Source organism: Furipterus horrens, unplaced genomic scaffold (assembly GCF_987537825.1).
Source record: "Furipterus horrens unplaced genomic scaffold, mFurHor1.1.pri manual_scaffold_10, whole genome shotgun sequence".
NCBI lineage: Eukaryota > Metazoa > Chordata > Mammalia > Chiroptera > Furipteridae > Furipterus > Furipterus horrens.
The window spans coordinates 36871547-36890652 of record NW_028327180.1 but is presented as its reverse complement, the minus strand read 5'-3'; the positions used below and the strand labels follow the sequence as shown (position 1 = coordinate 36890652).

The following is a 19106-nucleotide window of genomic DNA, read 5'->3' as shown; positions in this document are numbered from 1 at the left end:
TTTTATGGGAAACCATCACTAGGCACCTATGTCTTGCTGTGCCTGGCAGTCAGGCAGTCTGTCCCAACAGGCTCACCAATAAATCCCTGAAGGCCCCAGAACCTCAGGTCACTGAGTCACAAGTGTGATCAAATTTGAGCCTTAGTCTCCTTGTCTGTAAAGTGAGGTCATAATCGTCCCACTTCATGGTGCTTGTGAGAAGAGTAAACTTCAGGCCTGGCCCCTCCTGAGCTCATAGTTTTATACCATATAAAACCGTGTGTTCTTGCTCTGGCTGGTGTGGCTCAGTGGGTTGAGTCACCAGTTTTATTCCCAGTCAGGACACATGCCTGGGTTGTGAGCCAGGTTCCCAGTTGGGGGCGTGTGAGAGGCAACATAGAGGCAACAGATTGATGTATCGCTCACACATTGATATTTCTCTCCCTCTCTTTCTCCCTCCCTTCCACTCTCTCTAAAAAATAATAAAAAAACAAACAAATAAAAAAGTGTGTTCGTGTTCCCACTGTGTTGCCAGAACCTCGCCTGTGTCTGGCACGTAGCAGGTATTCATTAATGTTCAGTTATTCAAGACTCTACTGAGCATGTATTGTATGTTGGGTGTTGGCCTCACATATTGGGAAACACCATTGCTAACTCCTGGATTAGGGGATGGCATCAGTGGAAGAGATAAGGGTGCTGGGTAGCAGGATGCAGTGGGAGATGGGGCTCCCCCAGGAAGGGGTGGAGGTAACCTCTCAAGAAGCAGGGAAAGAGCAGGGACAGTGGGAAGGGAATTCCCAGTAGAGGGCATGTCCAGGCAAAGGCCCTGAGGTGAGATTCAGCTCAGCCCACCCAAGGGAACCAAATGAGGGGATGGGTGAGGGGCAGATGACCTCAGGTCAGGGAGCAGTGCACACTGAAGACTGAGAAGATGCTGTGGCTATCCATGTGTGCCTCAAGCCTCATCTAATCTTAAAACCTCGGGAGGCAGGTTCTGCCACCTGCCCAGAGAGGCCTAGCAACTTGCCCAGGGTCATACAGCCAGTGTGGCTTGTGGAATTTGAACATAAGCATGTTGGCTCCAAGGCCTCTTGCGTGGTACCTCATACACCTCTGCAGAATGAATGAATGAATATTGGTGGTGTGAAGTGAGCCAGGAGCTGGGCATGAGAGGCCTGAGCCAAAGGACTGCTCCTCCCCAGACCTGAGTTATTCTGAATTCCCAGTGATGGGGCCGATGCGCACTCTAGTGGCCAGAGCAGGAATAGCTTGGAATCACCCCTGAGTCTTGAGGAGGACTAGACAGTGGTTGGCAGACAAGTCCCAGTCCCTAGCCTCTTGACACTCAAGACGCTTTATACATAGTCTCCAATTTTTATTCCCGCAACACCCTGGCTCCAATTCCGACTCCCCTAGAAAGTTCTGTCTGTCTTCCCAGGAAGAGCCAGGGCCACCCTAAGGTCCCATCCTCTGGCTCAACCTCAAGGAGCTGGGGGTGTTTGAACACATCTCAGTCTCCTCCAGCAAGAGAGAATTTCAGATTACCGTTTCACTGTCGTTTTCCCTGCTGTGTCTTTGCAGCCAGGTGCTCAATGAATGTTTGTTGAGTAGATAAAGAAATAAATGCATGACTGGGCTGGAACCTCCCTTGATCCAGGAATGGATCTCCTGCATTCATTCAATGAGCTTTTACGGAATGCCTGTGTGCCAAGCACTGTTATGAACCCGGCCGGGAACAAAATACAAACATCCCATCTGCTGTGGAGCTGACCCGACAGTTTATTAGGTGGAAATAAGTGCCATTGAGCAGGGCGTCTCAATAGGTTAGACACTTGAAAGACTTGAAAGACAGGAGGCGAACGCCACGCGGGTGTCTAGGGGAACGGTGCACTCAGCAGAAGCACAACCACTGCAAAGGTCCAGAGGTGACAGCACCCCTGTCGCGTCCAATGAACAATGAAGACAGTGAGGGGAGATACTGGGACCTGACGTAGAAGAAATAATGAGGGGAAGTGGGATCCTTTGGAGGTTTAGAGAAGAAGCTCCACCTCTCCCTGCTCAGGCCCCGCCCCTGTTGCCCGGCATCGAGCTAAGGAGGCTCCTGCACCTAGTTTGCCCCTCGGCGGCCACCGTCATCCGGGCCACCGCCCGCTATGGACGCCGCCAGATCTGCTCCCGCGTTCCCCACTCCGCCCCACGCTCTGTGCGTGCTGTGCGTGAGCGTGCGCGGGTTCGTAGGCCGGCGAGGGAGCAGCAAACGGCAGGCGCCGCCGCGCAGGGGGCGGGCGGCGCGGAGGAGGCGGCGGCGGCCATGGCCGAAGCGTCGCCGCGGCCCGGACGGTTCTTCTGCCACTGCTGCTCGGTTGAGATCGTGCCGCGCCTGCCGGTGAGCTCCGAGGTGGGCGGTGGGCCCTCTCTCTCAGCCTGCGACGAGCTGGTCAGGAGAGGAAACAGAGCCCCGGCGGCGTCGGCCCGGGCCTCCGCGGAGGTTTCCGAGGCGGAGTCTGTCCCTGGTGGCGCAGCGGGGCCAGTGATCCCGTTCCGCAGGCTCCCGCCCCTTGTGGCCGTTGGGTCCCTGACGGGGAAACGGAGGCTCATAGAGGCCGCGTGACCTGCTCCATCGCGCCTCCCAGGAGGAAGAGGGGTGCCGAAGGAGAGGTGACCGGGAGCCGTTCCCAGAGCGCGTCGTCAGCGCAGCGTCTAGTTGCGCTCTGTCGTCGGGACGAGCGGCTGTGGCCCTGCCGGGGTCTGACAGTTGCCGCGAGCTTGCGTTCTTGCGCTCCCTTGGGGCTTGAGCCCAACCTGTGGCCCGGTATTGCCTCCTGCTCATTTAGGCCAATGTCTTACAAGATGGCCTGATAGTTCCGTGTGGTGCAAGAGGGGGCTAAAGACAGTTTTCCAGGCCTCCTGGAATAGGACCGGTGTTCCCCTGCTCCTGGCTGACCCATTCCCACTTCACAGGTGGAAAAACAGGCCCGTGGCGCTTAGGGTGGCCACTGTCTTGACATTTGCCATTGGGCCAGCTCATGGGGAGCAGGTGTGGGATCTGGAAGTGGTGAGGATTTACTGAGCACCTACAGGGTGTGCTTCTTGTACTTTACCTCCCCGCAGTCACTTGGCTGGTGGGTGGAAGAGCCTGTTTTGATTTCAGAGCCACACTCTTACTCCTTTCTTTCTAGCTGTGGCGTTCCCTGGAAAGAGGAATTGCTACTGGGAGGGGGCCAGGAGGAGCCAGGAGAAAGAGTCTGCCCGCATTGTCTCAACTACAGAGAAGAAAAGGAACTAGAACCTGGGCTTGGAGAGTGGTGCCTAGGCCCAGGAGGAGAGAAAGAGTAGGGGTGGTGTGGCTTCCAGAAACAAGGGGATTCCCCCCCCCCCCCCCGCCAGGGGAATATAAAACGAAACCTCAGATGGACAAGCAAAGATTTGGGGAGCCAGTACTTGCCCCATTCCAATCTCCCGGAAGTCTTGCTTCTGCGTCTTCCGGCTTCCTGCACTCTTCACTTCTGGCTCTTTCTTTCTTCATGGTAGCAGGAAGGGGCTGGTCATTTGATAGCTCACCAGCCTGGATTAGTCGCATGCAGCCCCTCACAGCTGATATGAGCCCCAGATGGGTCCTGAGTCTTAGGCTCACCCCAAAGCAGTTTGTGTAGAACTATCAGGAAGCTGGAGGCTGAGGCTGCAGCCTGGCCAGGGCCAGCACAGGGCCTGGGTCCTGGTCTGGTTTGGCCACTTCTTGGCGGTGTGGCCTTGGACCAAGAGGACCCTGACCTCTTTTGACTGTTAAGGGGCTGATGAGCACCCTTCTAGTCACAGAATCTAGTGGTGAAAAGGTAGCCATGACCTTTGCCTTCAGAGTTTATAGGCTGGTCAGGAAGCCAACATTGAATTGTCAAATATTTAGTCAGGAATCTTGGTAAATATCATAAGAGCAAATGTGACAGGTAGGAGGTGTCTAGGTGGTGGGAGGGTACTTGGAGTGGGATTCAATGAGACTTAGTAGACAGGGTGATTTTATCATTAAGGAGCACACCTAATGTTTTCAGGGAGGGAAAGTTGGCTCTTGGTAACAGTGGGAGGTCCTAGCCAGCACTTGCCCCCTGAAACCAGGACTTCTGTTTGTGGGAAACTAGCCCCACTGTGTCTGCTGTAAGATGCTTGTGCTGGTTTTTATACAGCTCCTACTACTGCTGTGATAGGAACTGGCTGTTGTCACAGTAGCACCTTCTCAGGCACCCTGAACTCAGGGGCTTTCCTCTACCAGCTGGGTTTGGCTCTAGGATCAGGCTGAGGCTGCACCCAGCTGCCCCACTTCTCAGCTGTGTGACTTTGGGTGGGGTGTTCAACTTCCCTCGGCCTCAGTCTACTCACCGTCAAATGGGTTTGGTGAGATCATCTGCACTTGATTGATGAGGTCCAGTGGGAATACATGTATGGAGAGGAGCCCAGCTCCTGACTCCTGGGACATATAGGGAAAGGCTAGGTGGTCTAGCTGGAGTGCTGCATGTGGGAGCAGGAACCAGACAGGCCAGCTGGCTTAGAGGCCTAGAGGCTGGTGCACAGGCCCAGACTTGATCCATCCCTTGAAACGGGAGTGCTGGGGACATGGTGGATGTGCATGACTACAGGGTTCTGGATGTGGACCTGCTGTGCCCGACATCCTTAGGGCTTGGGCAGAGGTCAGTCCTCTTTCAGTGCAGGTTCTTGCATACCTGTTGTGTCCGTGGGAGGTGGAATCTCAGTCCCTATTGATGGTGTCAGAAACAGCCTGGGAAGATGGAGGAAGGTTGGGTTAGGTAGATGCCACGGGTTAAACCATGTGTTGGGGTTGTATGTGTACAATGCACATGTGGCTGGCACGAAGTAGGCCTTAAATGACACCAGGTCCCAGCAAGGCTGTGTACCCCAGCATCCATGAATAGGGCTCATGGAGGCTTGGGGGCACAGATGGGGCATGACTGGGTGTGAGGGACAGGGATGAGGCTGGGTCAGCTTTCTCATGGGGTCTGAGCAGGTCTCTGTGTCCAGTGACATTTGAGGAGGGCTACGTGGGATCAGGGAGCAACAGGTGTACCCCTAGGGTCCAGGGGCTGTAGGAGTCTCATATGGTCTGTATTTGGGTCTCAGCTTTTGCAGCCCTCCGTGGTGCTGCGCCTGGAGCTCTGCTTCATCTCGAGTGACCTTGAGGAGCCTGGGCCCCAGAGGCCAATGTCACTGTAGAGTGGGCCAGGCATCTCGCCAGCTCTTGCCTCGGTTTCCCCAACTTCACTGTATGCCCCTGGCTGTGGGCCCTCTGTCTTATGTGTGGCCGCAGTTAGAATAAAGGGCGGTGCCCATCCTTAAGGCTGGCTCTGGTGACCTTGGCTCCCTTGTCAAAGCCTCCATGTTCTCCCTGTCACTAAGGAGGGGCCAAATAGCACCTCCTGGGCATGTCCTGGGGGCCTAGTGAACTGAGTGAGTGCTCGGTGATTAGCATCTGTGTGCCATCCTTGGTGTTTTGGCCACTGCTGTTGCCATGGTGCTGGTGCTGGTGTGGGGCCCTTACCGTTCACCCCTCTCTGTGAGGGGAGAAATAACTAATTTATGACAAGTCATTGGCTAGAGATAGGTGCTCAGAAGTTAGGGTACAGCAAGCAGATTGTTTCCTGCCCGACCCCCCACCTGAAAGTGGAGCAGTCGCCAGAGACAGGTTCTGTCCTGTGAGAGGGATACACTTCATCTCACAGTCCTCTTGCTGGGATGTGGGTTTTTCCCATTGAATACTCTGACTTAATAAAAATCTCTGGGACATGATCTCCAAGGAGGAAAGCATTGGGAGACCCCTGGTTCTGGCTCCTTCCCCACCGCCTGCAAGCAGAGGCTGGAGCCCTGCCTCACGTGTGGGGCAGCCCACGGCTCAGACAGGCTGCTGTGGACTTGGCAGGGGCTCTCTGGAGGACAGAGCACAGAGGCAGCCTGACCACGGACCACTGTCAAACCACAGCCCTCGGGTCCTTAGTGGTTGCTGGATTTCAGAGCCCTGGGGTTGAGGCCGTCCTCCGTTTACAGGTGGGGAGACCGAGGATTGCAGCCGGGAGGTGACGTTTGAGCAGAGACCCAGCTTCCGTGAGGGGGTCAGCCAGGTAGATATATGGGGAAGAGTGCTCCTGCAGAGGGGACGATGTAAGGCTGCCAGGGTGAGAGGGAGAGGGTGAGGGCTGAGGTAGTCTGGACTTGGGGTCTGGAGGGGGTGGGGGGTGGAGTTGTGGGAGTGGTCGGCCAGATTGTCTTGTAGTTGATTGTTTGCTGATTGTTCTCTGTGCTGAGATGGTGGGGGGGTGATGTGTGAACAGAGAACCATTGGGTTCAGGGAGGTGTGGGGACCTTGAAGGACAAGAACGATGGGATAGGCTGCATAGGCTGAGAGCATTGAGCACCTACGAGCTGCAACGAGCCATAAAAGTGGGAGAATAGCCCTGACTGGTGTGGTTCAATGGGTTGGGCATCTTCCTGCAAACCAAAAGGTTACTGGTTTGATTCCTGGTCAGGGCACATGCCTGGGTTGTGGGCCAGGTCCTTGTCTGGGGGAGTGCAATAGGCAACTGATTGATGTTTCTCTTCCTTTCTTTCTCACTCCCTTTCCCTCTTTCTAAAAGTAAGTAAATCAAGTTTTTGTTTTTTTTTGAAGTGGGATAATAATACTTACCTGACAGGGTAGATACCATGATCACGAGGGTGGTTTTCTCAGGGAGGGGCTTTATCCATTGCACTGCGGATGTGCTGACCCCTGCGATTTTCCCAAATGTGGGAAAATCAACTGCATAATTCGTGGTAGGGGGAACTGTGTTTGCACTCTCCCCTGAAAAAGAAAAGTGGGAGAATAGGTGGCCCATTTCCAGAAGGTCAAACTGACGTTCAGGCTAAGGCCACATGGCACATCTGCAGGATGGGGATGGGAGCTCCACCAGGATCTTCCCATGGATCCAGAGCTGAAGGGCTCCCTGGGTAGACCCCTGATGGTGGGCAGATCAGAGTTCAGGTTTGTTTGACCTTGCCATGTTTATGGGGGTATCTGGCTCCCCTGCAGCCACATTTCCCCATGAGCCTGTTCACAAAGCCTCCTGTAGCTTGTGTGAAACCTTGAAGTAAAGAACAGGCTGAGGCCTGGCAGGAGGGCGATAGGAGGAGCTCCTGAGTGACTGTCCACTGGCTGGGAATCCCATGTGGGGTTATGACTCTCATGGTCACTCACTGTGGTGGAGCTGTCCATTTTCCCCATGACCCTGCTCAGGAGGGCAGAGGGCTGTCCTTACCATTATGACCCATTTAAAGTGTACACTTCAGTCTGGTCAGTACACTTGGAGTCTTGCACCCATCCCCTCGATCTAACCCAGAACATTTCATCTCCCCCTCCCCAGCCCCTGATAACCACGGACCAACTCCCTGGCCCTGTGGACTTGCCTGTTCTGGACATTTGACATAAATGTGTGGGCATTTGTGTCTGGCTTTTTCCACTGAGCCTGTGTTCAAGGTCCATCCAACGTTGCAGCGAGTGTCAGTGCTTCACTCCGTTTCATGGCTGAGTGATATTCCAGTGTGTGGGTGATGACATTTATACGTTGATGGACATTCGGGTTATTACCATGTTGTGGCTCCATTTACATGGAGCCAAGGACATGCTTGTATAGGATTCTATGTGGGCGTTTTTAATTTCTCTTGGGTGGACGCCTAGCAGGGTCGTGTGGCAACTGTGTGATTTTTGGAAGAACACAGAGATTGCCTGTGTTGGAGATTCTGACTCTTCCACATCCTCGCCAGCACTTGTCACTGTTGTCTGTCTGAGTGTAGTCATCTTGTGAGTATACAGGGTGTCTCACTGGTTGTGACCTACATTTCTCTGTTGCCTGGTGGTATCAAGTGTTTTTTTTATGGGCAGTGGCCATTTGTGTACCTGAAGAAATGATCCGTTGGTCATTTTTTAACTGGGTTGTTTGTTTTTTTATTGTTGAATTGTAGGAGTTTTAATTTATTTTGGATACAAGGACCCATGCTTTGTGCAGCTCCCACCTGCCCTCCCCACTTCGCTTTGGCAGCTTTGTTTTTGGCAGTGGGGCAGGTGAGAGGGACCAGGTATGCACTGTGTGGTGTGGCACCCACTGTCCAGATGGAGGTATTTGGCACCCTCCCCCATAGGGCTGCTCCTGCAGAGGGCATTGTCACATGGGGCACTTATGAGATGTCACCTTGGGCAGAAACAAGCCTTGTACACATCTTGTCTGCTGTCTGTGACTTTAGGAACACCTCTGCTAGCCCTGATCTGCACATGCCCAATGAGCACAATGTGAGCTGGGCTTGTTTCAGGGACATCAGCCTGGTTTCAGGTCTCACACATGTTGTGTTAGGGGTGGGTCCTCCATTCTTCCCTCAGGACATTGCAGTCTGCCACTTGGTTTCTGGAGAGAGGGGTGCAGGGGGTGTGGCCATTGCAGATAGGGTCACATTCCAGCTTAGGGTCATAGGTTGTATGTCAGGACGGCCAGAATGTTCCAGAAATGCCACTGTGGGGCTGGTCCCTCTGCCCTCAGTGGCTGCCTCCCTGGGAGCTGACCTGCTCTGAAGGCCCAGGTAGCCCTGGAGCTCCATAGTTAGTCTCTTGGTGCAGCCCTCTGGGAGTATAGGGTCAGGCACCTGCCCAGGGCTATGCCTCCTTTATATGTGTGTGGTTGTGTGCACATGCGCACACACCAGAGAGAGAGAGACTCAAAACGTTCTTGTGACCAGCTTGCTAGACTCGTTTTAGCTGGCCAGTGTTTGCTGCAGGCCTTGTTACAGTCTTCATCAGCTGATGTGCTGAGTGGATACTCTGAAACTGTGACTGGAATATGGGCAGGCGGGGAGATCACCTGCAGAGGAGCAGGTTGAGGTACAGAAGTTGTAGCCATGGTTGATTATGTCTTTGCATGAGCCCTGCTTATGCCCATCAGCTCAGCCTCTGCTAGGTCTAACCCTGGACTGGAGCATTTTCACAGATGGGTTTCTTGAGGTGATGTCCCCCCTGGGCCTCACTTCTGTCCTCTGCTGGTTGCTGTGGTCCGAGGCTTGGGCTAAAGGTGTGTCCTGCTCCAGGCAGAGGTGTCCAGTGGGCCCCTGGATGCAGACGACACAGAGGCTGGGACTCTGAGGCCATGCTCACCTGCTCTCTCCTCTTGCAGGATTACATCTGCCCACGATGTGAGTCTGGTTTCATCGAAGAGCTTCCAGAGGAGACCAGGTAATGCAGCCCCTTGGTCACAGAGGCCTTGGGCCTAGGTGTGTGCTGCTTCTAGGGTGAGAAAGTGGAGTTGTGATGAGAGGACATGTGAGTGCTGAGCCCAGTGCTGGTTCAGACCCATCTTGGTGGGCAGAGCCTGGGAGGGCCATGTTGGGTAGGGGGTGAGATCTGGAGCAGTGCCCTGAAGTCCCTGGGCAGCAAGATGTTCAGATGATCTCCACTCTTCTTACTTGGGATGAGGGCAGGGACTGCAGAGGGCAGAGAGTGACCCTGAGGCCCGTGGGGGTCAGGCAGGGGTCCTGCCTCTTCTCTAGCGGGTCACCCCACTGCTGACTTGCACCGTGTCCACCCAGGAGTACAGAGAACGGTTCCGCTCCCTCCACAGCTCCCACAGACCAAAGCAGGCAGCCATTTGAGGTGAGTTCACTGGCCTCCCCTGACAGTGGATCATGCCCCACATGGCTGAGGAAACAGGCTCAGCCCCTCATCCTGCAGGCGGTCATTTATCCTCTGGGAGACGCCCATCCTGCTCCCCAGCAGGCAGGGCTGTCCTCCCTGACCCCTGATCCCCCTGAATTCCCCTTCCTGGGTCCCTCCTCCCCTCCTATGTCCCACACATGTGCCAAGATTTCCCTGGTGTCTCCCTGTCCCCTCAAAGCCCTGAGCCTAGGACAGTTGCCACAGTGGGGAGGACCCATGGCGCCCATGCAAGGGGCCCATGGTCACGGCCTTCCTCCCGCAGAACATGGACCAGCACCTTTTCACGCTGCCTCAGGGCTACGGGCAGTTTGCTTTCGGCATCTTTGATGACAGCTTTGAGATCCCCACGTTCCCCCCAGGGGCACTGGCCGACAATGGCAGGGACCCTGAGAGCCGGCGGGAGAGAGAGCAGCAGTCCCGCCACCGGTATGGCGCCCGGCAGCCCCGCGCCCGCCTCACCCCGAGGCGGGCCCCCAGCCGGCATGAAGGCGTCCCCACGCTGGAAGGGTGAGGGGGCTAGCTGTGGCTGGTGGGTGGGTGGCTCTTGGGGACTTCTAGCCTGCCCCACCTCACTCAGGCAGAGCTGTGGATGTTGTCTCTGGGCAGGGTAGTTCTCACATGGGTTCTGGCAGAGCCAGCCAAGCCCACCATACAAAATGGGGTGGTACAGATGGAGGTTGGGGCCCTGGCTGGGCCAGGGGAGTGGGAGAGCTAAAGTGTGGGTGAAGGACCTGAGCAGGGCTGAGGAGGTCTCATGTTCACCGAGTGACCCCCTCATCCTTCTGAGCAGGGTCTCATTGACTTGGGTGTGGCTGGTTTACTTTTGGGTCCTTGTCCTAGAGTGGCAGCTAGTCGGGAGTTCTTAGCATCCCTGCCTTGTAGCAGAGACCTTAGCCCTCTCTTATGTGCAGATTGTCACCAGAACGGCTCCTTTTTAGCTGAGGACAGCATAGGAAGGGGAAGGGCACTCAGAAGGACTGAATAAAAATGGAGCATTCCTTGCAGGCCCCATCCCTCCAGAGGAGGCGGGGCTAGGTTTCTCGCAGGTCTCTGAGATGGCCTTGACTGGACAGGAGAAGCACCGGTGTCATGATGGGTTTAAACCAACATGGAGTGTATCCATTTTCCTCACTGTGAGCTGGAGACCCAGCCCATCCCTCATGCTCCAGCTGTCTCATGTTTGAGCGACACCCATGTCCCACTGATCCTGGGCTCTGGGTACACTAGGACCTGGGCTGGATGTTTTGGAGGCCACTGGGAACAGCAGGGCTGACCCCACAGTTCTCATGACCTCCAGGATGTTCCCCTAGGTTGTATAATGGAGGTTGGATGTGGTGACATGGCCATAGGGGCCATCCAGGCCTTGGGGCATCCTGGCCTGGAATTCAGCGAGGAAGACGCTTCTCTGGGTCCCTGTCATGTTTCATTCTTTTTTCTCACCACAAATCTTACTAGTTGAAAGCACAACCTTTAAATGCTGTGGATTTAGAAGCTGGGCTCAAGTTCCCTGTGTGTCCTCCCTGGGAGGGTTCTGGTCCTGGGAAGGCATTGAGTGCATGCCTGGCCTTTCTCTGTTCCAGGATCATCCAGCAGCTGGTCAACGGCATCATCACTCCAGCCACCATTCCCAACCTGGGCCTGGGCCCCTGGTGAGTAGGTGGGCGGGTTCCCCAAGCCCCACCCCGCCCCTCTGCCACTTGAACCCCACACGTCTCTGCCCAGGGGTGTCCTGCACTCAAACCCGATGGACTACGCCTGGGGGGCCAACGGGCTGGATGCAATCATCACACAGGTACGGGGTGGGCCTCCCCAGGTGGTCTAAGGGCGTCACATCTTTTCTTCTGATGGGACGAGGAGTTTTGACAGGCCCATAAAACCCTGGAGCCCTGAGAGGACTGTGGGAGTATGTTCCTGGTGGAGTGCATCCTGGGCATGAGCGCTTCCCTTCCCAGCTCCCCACCTCCCTATAACTTCCATCCTGAGGCCGGAGTACACCAGCCAAGTGCTTTCTCCTGTCATGGCAGCACCACCGTGGAGCAGGAAATGGCATGCTGGTGCCGTGGGTACTGGCTTTGTCCCATGTGGGATTCCCCAGTCTTTCTCGGGATGGGTGTTAACTGTGACCTCAGTGGCACTTGTGAAGCAGGAACATTGCCACTTTCAGAGCTGCTTGCCAATGACCCGTTTGAGTATTTTGTCTCTGGCGGGATCAGCCCTCTGGTTCTAGCTCATGCCTCATAGACTGCAGAACTGTATGAGCCCCTGGGTGAGACCCTTGGCCCCAGGGCCAGTCTTCCCTTCCTGGCTATGAGGTGATGATGACTAGAGGAGCAGAAGAGTGGGCTGGGCCCATCGCTGGACCTCATGGGGTACCTGTCCTCTAACCCCCAAGTGGGAGTTCTGGGGGACTAGAACAAACAGCCTCGGTGCTTTTGCAGGTAACCCAGCCTTGCATTTCAGAGTCCAGCGGGGCAAGGGGCCCTGCCCACCGATCGAGCTCCTGCACTCTGGCCTTTTGTCTTTCAGCTCCTCAATCAGTTTGAAAACACGGGCCCCCCACCCGCAGACAAAGAGAAAATCCAGGCTCTCCCCACTGTCCCTGTCACTGAGGAACACGTAGGTATGTGGCCCTCAGTCACTCAGCTTCTTTTCACGACACTTTCCTTGGGACTTTTCTGTTGGACCAAAGGTCGGCTTGAAGGGGAGGCTTTATCAGTGTCCCCTCTGTTCCCCTGGGACACAGGACTCAGGACACAGCCTGTCCCCCTCTCCTGGGTCTGATGTGCCCTGGATGAGCAGACTCCCCAATGGGACACCTTTGGTTGGGGGTGTCACAGGGGTGCCCATTTTCCCACAGGCTCTGGGCTGGAGTGCCCTGTGTGCAAGGATGACTACGAGCTGGGTGAGCGTGTGCGGCAGCTGCCCTGCAACCACCTCTTCCATGATGGCTGCATTGTGCCCTGGCTGGAGCAGGTGAGCAGGCAGGTAGTCAAGGCCACATGGCCCTCCCCACCCCTGCCCCTTGCCGGCCTCTGAACTGCTTTCTTCTCCCCACTCTGTCCCCACAAAGCACGACAGCTGCCCTGTCTGCCGAAAAAGCCTCACAGGACAGAACACAGCCACCAACCCCCCAGGCCTGACCGGGGTGAGCTTCTCCTCCTCCTCGTCATCCTCCTCCTCGAGCTCACCCAGCAATGAGAACCCAGCAAGCAACTCCTGAGTCCCCCTGCCAGTCCCCAGAGTAAGCACAGAACCCCAGCCAGCTCAGACCCGGCGGGCATGGGGACACCAACGTCCCAGAGCCCAGGAGGTGCCCCCTACCCGCCTTGGCTCTCATACCATCATGGCTCCCATGGACTCTGGTGCCAGCTGTGCCCCCAGCTGTGGGCAGAGGCTCAGAGGATCCACTGCCTCCAGGTTGTGGAGGAAGCCTGGCCCTCCCCTAGGAACATCTCTTGGAAGGGCTGGGCACAGAGGGGTGCAGGGCACATGTCGCCCCCAGGCGTCCCCAGCGTTCCCCGTCTCATTTGTCTCTAACCTAATCCTCTACACGTTGAACAGTGGAAAAAGGTTTTTATAATTTTAAATTATTACTGCCTTGAAATAAATGGACATTAGCTTACACGCAGCCCTGCATGATCTGTGGAAAGATGGGGTAGAGCCGCTCAGCCGGAGTCTTGGCCCCACCAGATAGGCCAACAGTCCCCACCCTGAGTGCAGGGGGCTTGGGACCACGAGGATGACCAGCAAAACAGAACAAAACCGCTCTGACAGACGTTTTTTTAAAGGAAAAAATATGTGTATCTTGAAAGTTATTTAAAAAATACACCTACTTAGAAAGAGAAGCCAGTGGTTGGTGTTTTCCTTCTGCGCCAAATCCTATGGTTGTGCCTCTTGGGCACCAGCCAACACCACTGTCCCAAACCAGAACCCTGGAAGTGGGCTGGCAAGGTTCAAAAGTAAAGGTGCAGAGGGTCACTGCATCCAAAATGTGAAATAGGAAATCCCAGTGTGCTGAGCTGTTACGTGGGGTCTTTCCAGCTTGCCCTTATCACAGCTGATGGGGTTTCATGTATGAAGGCTGTTGTGGAGTGCAGGGTCACCTAGGTGGAACCTGGCCCTGACCACAGGTAAGTGACTCCTGACTGTTTTCTGTATTTTAAGTGGCAGGAGAAGGCTGGGAGGGGTGGGAGTCCTCACCTCCAGTCCCAGGGATTGTTTACCTGCCTCAAGAAGGATGTTTTACCTTGGCTTGGGAGGGGCTTCCATGTTAGCCTCCCATAAAACTCCATGGGGTAAATGGCATCATCATCCCCACTTTATAGAAGGGGAAACTGAGGCCTAGAGTGGAACTGCCTGGCCCGAGGCTGCCAAACTCAGCCCTGCGGTGGGAGCTTAGGGGTGCTGAGAGGTTGGTGGGCGCTTGCTTCCCCAGACAAAGCACTCCCATATCCCCTCACTTGCCCCCCAGCCTGTGGAGGATACTGACATGAAGCCCCTCAGCCTGCATGAGGCACCCTGACTCCCCAAAGAACTGAGGAGCCCTGAAGACATTACTCAATTTCAGACCCTGTGTGTTTCTATAGCTGCTGTTGATGAATCACCAAAACTTTGTGGCTTAAACCACACACATTTATTCTCTAGCAGTTGTGAGATCAGGAGTCTTCCATAAGTCTCACGGGGCTAAACCCAGGTGTGAGCAGGACTGGTCCTTCCAGAGGTTCCAGGGAGAACCATTTCCGGCCTTTTCTAGCTTTAGAGATGCCACATGCTTGGCTTGTGGCCCCTTCCTCCATCCTCACAGCCAGCAGCACAACCTCTTCCATCTCTGACTTTGACCCTCCTGCCTCCTCTTATGAGGACCCTGTGATGACACTGGGGCCCCTGGTATCCAGGATCATTCCCATCTCGGGCCTTGACTTAATTCCACCTGCAAAGTCCCTTTGCCATGTGAGGCAATATGTCATCAGAACCTGTTACCCCATAGTATGTCCATGTTGCCCTCTCTCCCTTGGCTCCCCGACCCCCTCACTACCCCTGGCTTTCCCACGCGTCACTGCCTCAACACTCCCATGGGTTCCTACTGCTGAGCTTTTGACAGGCTGTGTCTTGGCCTGGAGTTCCCTTCCCAGACCTGGTGACTGCACAGCTGTATCCTTCAGTCTCTGGCCCAGGAGGTGGTTTGCTAGGAACCACCCCGTGCTCTGGACTCTGGTAGTACAGTGAAGCTCATAAATACAGAGCCAAGAGGCACCATTGATAGGTAGGGAAACTGAGGTCTGGGAGGGGCAGCAACTTCCCCATGATCCCACACAGGACATATCCCAGGGTTCCGATTCCTGACCCTCTGCTTCCATCAGCCCAGTCCTACAGCCATGGCCCCAGGTGGCATCTTTAAATAGCACCGGGGTGAAGAATGTGACAAGCCTGCCCTGATGGAATACTGGAGGGATAACTGTTCCAGCCGAAAACTGAGTTGCCTTCCTGGTGGCTCTGGAGATTCTCGATCCCTCTTCCTGGCCCTAGGAGAGCCATGCAGGGGCTGTGGCAAATGCCCAAGCCTCAGGACCCCAGGCCTGATATGGGGTAGGGTGGCCCTATGGCCTGGTTCCAGCCCAGCCTGTCTCACCACACTGGGGGCTCTGAGGCCAACACCTGAGGGACATGCATGCATGCATGACCTCCCCAAGCCTCAGTTTCTTCTCTGGAAAATGGGCCAGGAAATGTCTGGTGTGGCTCAGTTGGTTGGGCATGGTCCCTCCAGGCGAGATGTCACTGGTTCCATCCCCAGTCAGTGCACATGCCTGGGTTGCAGGCTCTGTGCTCTATCCCTTGACAGAGGTGCTTACAGAGGGTGACCAGTCAATATTTCTCTCTCACACTGATGTTCCTCTCTTTCTCTCTCTCTTCTCTAAAATAAAATAAGAAAAAGAAAAAGAGCATAAAAGAAAAAGAAAATGGGCCAGGAAAGGGAAGGCCGGAAGAATGGAATTAAATAGTCTACTTTTGGAGCAGAAGTATAGCACACAGACTTGGAATAACATCCCCCACTTGCCAGCCAGCCAGAAACCTGGTCTTCCCTTCCTAGAGTGTTTTTACCCTGCTCCCCAGGAGGGTAATCTTGGGAACCCTGTGTGATGGATGGGACCCACACCCAGGAAGCTGACCCTGCCCTAGGTGTTATTTTAAAAAGTTTCATTGAAATATAATTTAAAAAATATATATATATATAACTTACACACCACACAGTGTTTTCAGTACATGCAGAGTTTTCAACCACCTCTAGTTTCAGAATATTCCATCATCCCAAAATGAAACCCTTTCCTCATTAGCATCCACTCCCTACCTCATCCCCCATCCCCTATTACCCACTAACCCACTTCCTGCCTGTTCTAGACACTTCACATAAATGGAATGACACATTATGTGGCCTTTTGTGTCTGGCTTCTCTCGCCGAGCATCGTGTTTTCAAGGTCTATTCATATTATAGCGAGTGTCAGTGCTTCACTCCTTTTCACAGCTGAGTAATATTTTACTGTATGGATGCACCACGTTGTGTTTATCCATTGACCTGTTAATGGGCACTTGGTTGTTTCTGTCTTTTGGTTGTTGTATATCATTTGCTGTGGATGTGTGTATACAGGTGTTGGTGTGAACATATGTTTTATTTCTCCTCGTGTATACACCTAGGAGTAGAATTGTTGGGTCATATGGCTGTTCTATGATTAACTTTTTGAAGAACTTCCAGACTGTTTTCCACAGCATCTACACCATTTAATATTCCTGTCCACCGTGCATGAGGGTTTCAGTTACTCTGTATCCTCACCAGCACTTGTGATTGTCATTTTGATGACAGCCATCTTAGTGGGTAAAGCACAATGAATGACCTGTACCTGGAGTCCCCAATTTTATGTCTTCTTTTTGCTCTTCATCAGCAGTAGAATGGGTTCATATACCACAGCAAATGCACACAAGGGAGTACTATGCAGTCATGAAAAAAAAAATAAACACAATTTGATGACTCTCAGATTTCATGTTGAGTAAGCAGTCAGATACAAAAGGAATCTATTTCTGTGACATTCTAAAACAGGAAAACCAACAAATGGTGTGAGGCAAAGGGATAGGGGTGTTATCCTTGGAGGCAGTGATGGAGTTGGGGATGAGGGATTTTGGCAGCTGGTTGTTCTTTGGAACACCTGTGTGCTCAATTTGTGAAAGTGAATTGAGCTGTGTTTTGATGTGTCCACTGCTTACATTAAACCTAAAAAAAAAAAAAGCACATATGTAATGTTTTTATGTATAGTAAGTGGATATTTGAGAATGAGCCACAGGGATGGTGCTGCTTCCCCTGTAAGCACAACGGATGTGTCTCCTAAAGGCATGGTCCCTTGTCATAACCCAGCTGCAATCTAATCTACCATCCATGCTCAGATTTCCCCTAATGTCCCCATAGTGTCCTTAAATAGCTTTTTTTTTTTTCTGATCCCAACCCACGAAATCCATTTGGTTCTCCCTTTAGTCTCTGGAATTGGCTGAATAATGGCCCCCAAATATATGTCCACATTCTAATCCTTGGAATTTATGAATTTTACTTTACTTGCAAAAGGAGTTTTGGCAGATGCAATTAAGTAAAGATTTTCAAATGAGGAGATCATACTAGTGGACACTAAATGTAGTCACAGGTATCCTTATGAGAGAGACAGAGGGAGATTAAATGGACACACAGAAGACAAGTGACAACAGAGGCAGAGCCTAGAAGGGTATGGCCACAAGCCCAGGGACCCCACCCCCACCCCCACTGGAGCCTCCAGAAGTTGAAAGAGGCAGGAAGGACCCTCCCCTGGAGTCTTTGGAAGGAGTGCAGCTCCGTCCACACCCCTTGAGTTTGGATTTCTGGCCTCTGGAACTGGGAGACAATACATTTCTGTTGTTTATGGTACCAAGTTTGTTGTAACTTGTTACAGAAGCCGCAGGAATCAGATGCCATTTCCTTCCATCTAGAGATCCCCACCATTTCGTGGCCTTCTCAACAAGGATACTTCTGAAGTCTCATAGAGTGACCCACCATTCGAGTTTATCTGAATGTCTCCTGGCTCAGATTGGACAAAATCTTCTGGTTGAGAACCTGACATACACAAACAGTTTCTAAAACATGGTGTTGCCCAAACTCCAACCCTTTGACACTGTATTGCCCATTTAATTATATTTACCTCCACCCTTTTTGTGTTTTATTAATGTTTTGACTGTTTAAGTTTTATAAGGAAACTTGGTATCACCATCAGGAGAGGAAAGCTAGTGCCATACATTGACACATTGACTTTAAATAGAAATACAAGGAGAACAGGTGACAAATTCTCAGATCAATAGGATCACAGCCAGGGAACTGAGACTTCCTATAAATTAGCAGGACTGAAAGAATAGCTTTCTTGCCACTAAGATCCAGGAATCCAGGTCTTGGGGAAATACTGGTTTAGGGTATCTGATACCCCACAGAAGGAAAAATGAGACATAAGAGAAGATAAAAGAATTCAGGTGTTTTGTCTTCCAGCCCAGGTTCCTGGCTCTGTCAGACTTCTGGTGTGTGAGGGTACGTCTCTAGGTCTTGGGGGACCAGGCCCAGCTGATTCAGCCCCTTTCCCCACCCAGAGCCTAGAAGACAACCCCAGGTTTCAGTTGAGTGTGAGCTCAGTGCCCCTCAGGGCATCTTGGGGTGGTCTAGGACAGATTCGGGAGGATGCCGTCCTCTGTTGAAAACATTCCCAGCAGGTGACATCACTGTGCCTCACAGCATACGTGCCCATGTGGGCAGGTGATCTGGAATGTACTGTTAAAGAGATCTCCTAGTCCAGGAGTCTGGCCCTTCCTGAGCCCAGGTTTGACCTCCACTCTGGGCTAGTAGGGAAATTGAAGTACGAGCAAAGAATTGATGGCAACTTGAGTTGGGTCCCCTAGGCCCACTGTGGTGAGTCTTCTGAGTACCCCTCCAGCATCATTTCTATATAAGCCATTATCACCTCACCTCTTCTTCAGCAGAGCACTTGGCTACATTCTTCCTGTTTGTAAAATGAGCTGTAACACCTGACCTGTTTACCTGAGCTGTTCCCTCAGTCAAGCCATCCCTCAGCAGAGCTGTTTTTACTGAATAAAGTCGCTCCTGTGCCATCCCCCAAGTAGGGGAGTCCTGTTGTTGAATTGGCAACAGTGACCTTCGATTGGTTGACAGTGGGCACGCCTTCCAGGTCTGATTAATGAAGATTGCTAACAGAAATCTCTAATAATGTCCTAATTACTATGCAACCATTTCTTAACTTAAAAAAATTCAGGTTCCGGGTCCTCCCAAAAATAGTTCAGGGCCAACCCATCCTGCCCAACATTCTGTCTCTCTGTCCCCCCCCCC

The 19106-nt window shown here is 53.1% G+C and overlaps 1 protein-coding gene and 1 non-coding gene across 9 annotated transcripts; both read left to right on the top strand.

The window, feature by feature from the left end:
- The first annotated feature begins 2122 nt into the window (after positions 1–2122).
- Positions 2123–13006, top strand: RNF126 (ring finger protein 126). 8 transcript variants are annotated; one of them, XM_090289099.1, is made up of 9 exons: positions 2123–2365; positions 9171–9229; positions 9583–9646; positions 9972–10216; positions 11290–11362; positions 11432–11501; positions 12236–12329; positions 12567–12682; positions 12780–13006. In XM_090289099.1, exons 1-9 carry the CDS (start codon positions 2133–2135, stop codon positions 12927–12929), a joined length of 1104 nt encoding a protein of 367 aa, XP_090145225.1. In that variant the 5' UTR covers positions 2123–2132; the 3' UTR covers positions 12930–13006. The 8 variants fall into 8 exon arrangements, with proteins under 8 accessions (XP_090145225.1, XP_090145226.1, XP_090145224.1 ...); XM_090289100.1 differs by having other exon boundaries at positions 9544–9646; positions 9972–10135; XM_090289098.1 differs by having other exon boundaries at positions 9544–9646.
- Positions 6657–6820, top strand: LOC149999533 (U1 spliceosomal RNA). Its single transcript, XR_016513793.1, has one exon. It is a non-coding gene; the product is annotated as a U1 spliceosomal RNA (small nuclear RNA).
- Positions 13007–19106: the final 6100 nt, after the last annotated feature.